Source organism: Mus musculus, chromosome 3 (assembly GCF_000001635.26).
Source record: "Mus musculus strain C57BL/6J chromosome 3, GRCm38.p6 C57BL/6J".
Lineage (NCBI taxonomy): Eukaryota > Metazoa > Chordata > Mammalia > Rodentia > Muridae > Mus > Mus musculus.
In genome coordinates this window covers 155,050,171-155,058,382 of record NC_000069.6, presented here as the reverse complement: position 1 = coordinate 155,058,382, position 8,212 = coordinate 155,050,171, and the positions used below count along the sequence as shown (strand labels likewise).

Here is an 8,212-nt window from a genome sequence, read left to right as displayed (position 1 = left end):
GAGAGAGAGAGAGAGAGAGAGAGAGAGAGAGAGAGAGAGAATGAGAGAGAGGCTTGTGCTTACTCCTTTTGCTTTCTCCTTTTTAGTCAGTTCAGGATCCCAGCACACAGGATGATGCCCTGCTCATTCAGGGTGGGTTCTTCCCTCCTTACTTAAACCTAGTTGGAAGCACTGTCATAGACACATCTCCTCCCAGTGATTTTAAATCCTGTCAGATGAACAGAGACAGCTACTAGTCCACATTAGAATAGCACCTGTCTATTACCTGGTCATGTTCTGCTTGATAAATGTACATGTTTATCCACTCATACATGAAATACAAGTGGGATGATACCTAAGTCTAGACCATATAGCCCATTTCTCTGCTTCCCAGGGATGCCACTGTGCATAGCTCTTGCATCTGCTTCCGAGGACACTGGATATGGATATGCAGGAGAGTTAAAATAAACTCCTTCCTTCCTTCTGCCTTAAGAAACCAATTTGAAATAGATCAAGAATCTGAAAAGCATTCATTGTGCTAGAGGACACATAGGACCCATTCTTCAGTACACTGTCTAGACAAAGACCTTCTGAGTCATACTCCAATACTTCAGCAAACCACAGCATACAGGATTGCACTAATTTGCAAATGTTATGCCAAAATACATTTAACAGAATAAAAGGATAGCCTACAGAGTAGGAGAAAATGTTTACCAGCTATTCATCTGACAGTTTGCTATTCAAGTGTATAAAGAATTCAAAATATTGGCCCCTAAACACAAATAATTCAGTCAATAAAATGGGCAAAGAAATTTTGAACCAATAGTTCTCAAAAGAGCTAGACAATAAATAATATGGAGACTGTCCAACATCCTTAGCAATCAGAATGCAAACAAGACTAACACCCAGATTCCATTTCACACGAGCCAGAATGGCGAGCATCAAGATGATACCAACAAAGGCTGATTTCAAGGAAAAGGTAATACTTCGCTGATGTGGGTGAGGACCTCTTTCACCTATTACTACTGGATATTTATCTCAAAGACTCAACGCAGTCAATGACAGAGGATCTGCACACCCATTTTTATGGTGACACTATGCATAAGGGCCAAGCTACAGGACCTGCCTAACTCTGCCCGGGCAGGTGCATGAATAGAGAAAAGTGCCTTATGTGTGAATGGTGGAGTTTTCCCAAGGATAAATAACAAAGTTGTGTCTTTTGCAGAAAAGTAGATTTACCTGGAGAAAATCATATTAAAAACTTAATTCATTTTGAGAAATAGAGTAATGGGGGAAGTGACTAAAATGTAAGACATATTTACCTGAAAACTCAAATTCTTATGAAACAGATGCTTACACGTCTATATTTATTGACATTATACTGAGCCCTGTCCTTTTGTGCAATAAATATGTATTACTAAGAGTTAATAAAATAATAAAACAAGTATCTAAGAAAAGAGCCACTATTTCTGATAACTACTAACATTATCATTTCCTGTACACTAATGTACTAACTCCCAAATTGTAATACAAATCACATGCATGCATGTTATAGCTCCCTGGAGGATCATTCCTGAGGAAGTATGTGGTTTAAGACTGAGAAATACTAATGAAGTCAGTTTCCTGGGCTGGTGAATCAGAGAACAGCTTGTCTGAGGGAAGCTAGGCTCTCAAAACAGAGAGAATTGGGGTTTCACCATGCTTAGAACAAGCTGCATGGGGGTCACACAGTACTGGGAACTAGCTGGCAAAATCAACAGTGTCTAGCTTTCAAAGGAGAAAACTGAAGAACTACAGATCAAAGTGACCAGAGGACCCTGCACTATATAAACTCTACATATCCCTGACAGGCCTTAATGACAAGAAGAGAGTCCAAACCACCAAGAGTAGACACAAGTACAAAGCCAGGTACTGAGTTCGACTTATTTTATCAGTAGGGCAGCCCTTCCCTGGGGACCTTTCCTTTAGCTTGCTAAGGCAGGGCATGAGGATTCCTTAACTCATCTAAGCATTTGTTTAAGAAGAGCCATTTGAATATTTGATCATAGTAAATGTGAATCCAACACCTCCTACGTTAAAGCTAAGTGTGACTTTCAAGATTGGAATTTACAGCTCTCATACACAGTAAGATCACCTAGAAGAAATATATAGAAAATAACCAATAAGTTTCCTATGTTATTTCCATTTTTTTTCCATCCCACACTGGGTTCATTTATTTCAGTGCAAATGTGCGTGGAAAAAAAGCAACAGTGTGAAGTAAATGGAAGGTGTGTGGAATAACTCAGGACACAGCACATCAGAAATAACGGCAGTCTTAGACGTCAGTGTCGAATGGTTCAGGATCAACTTTGGGCTCCACTCCCTGTTTGGAACTGACATAAAAAAATTCATAATTCTGCTTATTGCCCAGAAATGTGTAAGAAAGCAATGTTGAAATGTTTTTCTGATCACTGTTGTTCTTATGATAAATTGGTATTTATAAAGCACTATGTCTTTTTTCTTGTCTGTGACTTAGGTAGGAATAATCAACTGCAATGGTCATGGTGTGTGTGTGTGTGTGTGTGTGTGTGTGTGTGTGTGTGTGTGTGTGTGTGTGTGAACCCTAGTCCCTGCAGATACACATGCAGGTCTCAACCCAGTGCTGATTGATAGGAATTTCTGTTTCTTCACATGGACAACTTCCACTGTTTCACCGGTGCCAAAGATGCCAAACACTGGCTGGCTGGCTGGAGTCTCTTTCAGTGGAGCTCAGAATCACCAGTCACTTTCCATGTTCACTCATTGAGGAACTGGCCTACCCAGAGGGCATGTGTGGATGAACAAGCAATCCACTGATGGAAGCCAATAGCACAACTGAAATGCTTGCTGTTTACCTTTCACACAGCTCCCTTAAAACAAACCCAGCCACTACACGATCAGCTCACCTTTGAAGGCACACTCTGCCTTGCTCTCTGACGTCCTTGCATGACATTCCATTCAGCACTTGGCTTATTTTTAGAAAGACTATCAACATATTTTCAACTGGTCTGTTTCAGCGCTAGAACTTGGAATCTTATATCGTGAAGGGCAGCACAGGAGGAAAGCAGACTTCTTTAAAATGGGGAATTACAAATCCAGACCGACACAGACTTGTTCTGGTAAGCCTTCTGATTTCCACCATGTTCTGCTAACATTTCTCGCTTTCTTACATGCAACACAACTCACTCCTAAGAGTGGATGTGTTTCAAATCACTGAGATGTGTGCCGATCTGAATGCAGAGAATATTAAGTGTTGAGTTTATTTGAACTTACTCCTTTTCCCTGAAACAGTTCTAAAGGAAAACAGAGAACTTCTTGTTAAAAAATATTGGTTTAGTCCTTTCGTATAATATGATAGAAAGTTTGAAGAACTATTGAGTATAGAAATTTTAGAATTATATCTTAAGTATCTAGTATTTAAAAGCAAAAGATACTGTCTAGCAATGAGATTGCTGCAATTAAAATGCAATAAAATCAATAAGATAAGTCAAATATACTCTTTTATGTAAATATATTGTACAATATCAAATGGGTTCTTAATTACTACAATCCCAAAGTGATTGCATTACAAACATAAACATCTGCATTAAACCCACAATCAGTCATTTAAATTAAGTATTGTAGAATTGAGAATAAAAAACAGGGTTTTGATTACTTGTATGCTATGATCTCTGTCTACATTTTGCAAAATGCAATTATGAATCAATCCTATTTGTTTTTCTTTTCCAGATGAATGGAAGAAGAAAGTTAGTGAATCTTATGCTATTATAATAGAAAGGCTGGAAGATGACCTGCAGATCAAAGAAAATGAATTTCAAGAACTAAGACACATCTTTGGGTAAAGTCAGAGTTTTTACTTTTTAAAATACATGTCTCCATATTTTGTTTTTAGGTATGATGTGCGTGCAAGCATAAAGCCTTAGCAATAAATAGGCTAAGTCTTGGGTATAACCAGACTAAACTTTAGAGTGCCAAGTTATCTGTTCATAAGAATTCATGTGGCTCCCAAAATGGAAAGATCACACCTCCCTCACTAAACTATAACCTAAATTCTGTCCTCACAAAAGTTGAGGGAGAAGAGCTTGGAGAATAGGCAATTGGGCACAAGCTGTCACTATTCCAAGTAACCTACTCTGGAATTAATCACTAAATTATTTATTCCGTGCCACTAACAAACAGTATTGCTTATTTGCCAGGTTTGCTGATGCTAGACCTGAGTCTCCTTGAGGAATAAGAGAAGTTTTACCAACCCCCTGTAGATATTGGAGGCCTTCTCCAGGAAGGCTGAGTATAATTCCTTTGCTCAGGGCCTGAATATAATTCCCTTGCTCTGTATACATTGAAGGCTGTCTTACAGTGGGACAGAAAATTATTTTACCCTCATTTTTGTAATATGTGTGATATCCGCTTCTGCTTTATTATACAAAGAACAACAACAATAACAAAACAACAACAAAAACATCCTGGACTGGGACAGCATCACAACCCTGTAAGGCACACAATGTTTAGACAAGAGGGGCAGGAACCCAATTTGTACCAAAAACCTCCTAGAGAATTTGAATCTGATGCTGAGAAACTAGGTATGTTTCAATGCAACAAGCTTTCCAACTGTCTTAGCTTTACCAGTGTTACCATGAAACTTCACATCCAAGGCATCTTGTGGAGGGAAGGGCTTATCTCACTCATGGTTACATATCACATTTCATCATTAAAAGCAGTGAGAGCAGGAACTCAAGTAGGGTTAGGAACCTGGAGGCAGGAGCTGGTGCAGACTAGGGTGGGTTGCTGGTTACAGGCTTGCTCAGCCTGCTTTCTTATACAACCCAGGACCACCTTCTCAATGGTAGCAGTATCCAAAATGACCTGGGCCCTCCTCCCATAAATCTCTCATTAAGAAAAAATGTCATACAGCAGTAGTTCTCAACCTGTACGTTGCAATTCCTTTGGAGATGGAGCTATTCTTTCAGAGTCAACCTAAGACTATTGCAAAACACAGACATTTACATTATGATTCATAACAGGTGCAAAATTGCAGTTATGAAATAGCATGAAAATGGTTTTATGGTTTGGGGTCACCATAACATACAGAGCTGTATTAAAGGGACTCAGCATTATGAAAGTTGAAAACCATTGCCTCACAGGCTTGTCCACAGCACACTCTTACTGAGGCATTTTCTCAACTGAGGCTCCCTCCTCTCCAGTGACTCTAGCTTGTATCAAGTCCACATAAAACCAGTCAGCACACCAGCCAAGAAGTTAGACATTGGCCAGTTGTCCATGTCTGTTTCAGCTCTCATTAACATAGTGAACTCCTAACATAAAACATCCTGGATTTTACATAGGAAAAAAGGGAGTTTAGACATACCCAAATGCCATGTTCCTCAAAAGTAAGTGCACAAATATAACATGCCTGGAAAACAGTCACCAATTGCCCTTAGTTCATCGGAACTTCACCAACAGAACAACAGGGTTTCTAAGGTCTCCACAAACAGGCTGGGATAAGAGGGCACTGGGGGGAGGGGGGGCATCACTGACCACACAGTACTACATTATATTCAGGTGCGAGGAAGCATCTGAAATTCTCTCACTGTGTGACAGGCAATTTGCATTAGCAATTTCATATCCATCTTTTGTTTCATCGGAGAAGGAAGATGGTAAAAGAACTTGGTCAGTCATAAGTCATTCACTTCTATGGATTCCAATATGTGTACTAACTAAAATGGGATAAAATTGGAAAAATCTTTCACCTTTATGAACTCTAAGAAATCATTTAATTTAGTTGAGTAACTATTTTGATTATGGTAAGGCTAGCCTGCAAAAATAATGTGTATCCTGTTTTACTTAACAAATGGACTTGATTTTTCTCATACTGTATCAATAACCAGCTATTTTTACCACTCCTGTTGTAGATGCTTTAAATAAACAACAACAACAAAAACTTTTCCACTAAGTGATATAAATGTGATCTTTTGACTAATTAGTACTAGACATGAGACACAGGGGCAAGTGTATTGCCTCATATATTACATAATGACAACTTCACCCTAGTTTTGTGGTAGATGTTATTAATTTTGGTGAATAGTAACTGAGTAACAAGACATTGTATCCTGTGAGATCCCATGTAGAGCAAATGCTGGAAGGTGACTGCCAAGATTTGCCTGACTCACAGACAGAGAGAGCTACCTCTAGGACTGCTAATATCCAGTGTGTTTCAGGGAGAATCTCACTTACATGAGTAACTTTGGCAGAATATAGACACTTTATGTTTGCTAACTTGGAGGAAAAAAAGAAAACCAGATGATTTTTAATGATTAAAAATGAGGTTTAGAGGCAGCCAGTGTGATGACTCAGCAAGTAGAGGTGAATGGTTCCAAGCTTGAAGACCAGAGTTCAAGCCAAAGACCCAGATAATGGGAGAAGAAAACCAACTCTTAGTGTTTTCTATGACCTCCAGAATCACAAAGTAGTATGTGCACACCTACATAAGCATGTACGAGCACCCACCCACACACACACACACACACACACACACACACACACACATACACATGAATGCATAAATAGTAAATAAATGTAATCTTTAAGAGTAAGATTTAGGTATTGATTATTCACTAATTTTGAAAAGTATTTGAGATAAAAATCCATATTTAATTAAAGGAATCTAGCAGAAACAGATAAAAAGCCATGGGAAGTCTAGGAGAAATAAATAGAGAAAGTGACTTAATTAATTGCCTAAGCTGGATAAGGAATTATCTCAGCAGAAGGCTTTTGGAGCTATCTACACATGGCTAATGTAGATTTCCATGCAGTTTGCATGTCCTAGATATGTTTCTTGATCTGACTGAGCTTCATTTGAAATGAGGTAAATGTAATTACCCCCACAGTATAGTCGGAAAGTGATGAAAATTAAATACTAGGTAGAGGATCCAGTGCATCATGTGTGTGGAATCATTGTGACTGATGTGTTACATAAGAAATCATTAAAGCTATTATAAATAAGGCTGCTACGAACATAGTGGAGCATATGTCCTTCTTACCGGTTCGGACATCTTCTGGATATATGGCCAGGAGAGGTATTGCGGGATCTTCTGGTAGTACTATGTCCAATTTTCAGAGGACCCGCCAGACTGATTTCCAGAGTGGTTGTACAAGCTTGCAATCCCACCAACAATGGAGGAGTGTTCCTCTTTCTCCACATCCTCGCCAACATCAGCTGTCACCTGAATTTTTGATCTTAGCCATTCTGACTGGTGTGAGGTGGAATCTCAGGGTTGTTTTGATTTGCATTTCCCTTATGATTAAGGATGTTGAACATTTTTTCAGGTGCTTCTCTGCCATTTGGTATTCCTCAGGTGAGAATTCTTTGTTCAGTTCTGAGCCCCATTTTTTAATGGGGTTATTTGATTTTCTGGAGTCTACCTTCTTGAGTTCTTTATATATATTGGATATTAGTCCCCTATCTGATTTAGGATAGGTAAAAAATCCTTTCCCAATCTGTTGGTGGTCTTTTTGTCTTATTGACGGTGTCTTTTGCCTTGCAGAAGCTTTGCAGTTTCATGAGGTCCCATTTGTCAATCCTCGATCTTACAGCACAAGCCATTGCTGTTCTATTCAGGAATTTTTCCCCTGTGCCCATATCTTCGAGGCTTTTCCCCACTTTCTCCACTATAAGTTTCAGTGTCTCTGGTTTTATGTGAAGTTCCTTGATCCACTTAGATTTGACCTTAGTACAAGAAGATAGGAATGGATTGATTCCCATTCTTCTACATGATAACAACCAGTTGTGCCAGCACCATTTGTTGAAAATGCCGTCTTTCTTCCACTGGATGATTTTAGCTCCCTTGTCAAAGATCAAGTGACCATAGGTGTGTGGGTTCATTTCTGGGTCTTCAATTCTATTCCATTGGTCTACTTCTCTCTCTCTATACCAGTACCATGCAGTTTTTATCACAATTGCTCTGTAGTAAAGCTTTAGGTCAGGCATGGTGATTCCACCAGAGGTTCTTTTATCCTTGAGAAGAGTTTTTGCTATTTTAGGTTTTTTGTTATTCCAGATGAATTTGCAAATTGCTCCTTCTAATTCGTTGAAGAATTGTGTTGGAATTTTGATGGGGATTGCATTGAATCTGTAGATTGCTTTTGGCAAGATAGCCATTTTTACAATGTTGATCCTGCCAATCCATGAGCATGGGAGATCTTTCCATCTTCTGAGATC

At 39.0% G+C, this 8,212-nt stretch overlaps 1 protein-coding gene across 4 annotated transcripts in view; it reads left to right on the top strand.

Annotated features, from left to right (window-relative positions):
* Window positions 1-2,975: 2,975 nt before the first annotated feature.
* Tnni3k (TNNI3 interacting kinase) overlaps window positions 2,976-8,212 on the top strand; it is a 269,117-nt gene continuing 263,880 nt past the window's right edge. For 3 of the 4 annotated variants that reach the window (XR_375539.1, XM_011240155.1, XM_011240154.1), the window contains exons 1-2: window positions 2,981-3,116; window positions 3,727-3,835. Coding sequence is in view for 3 of the 4 variants with exons in the window: in XM_011240155.1 (XP_011238457.1) it covers window positions 3,077-3,116; window positions 3,727-3,835 (149 nt within the window). In the remaining variant the exon portion in view is untranslated. Of the gene's footprint in view, window positions 3,117-3,726; window positions 3,836-8,212 lie in introns of all 4 variants that reach the window. The other variant, NM_177066.5, reaches the window with a different exon arrangement.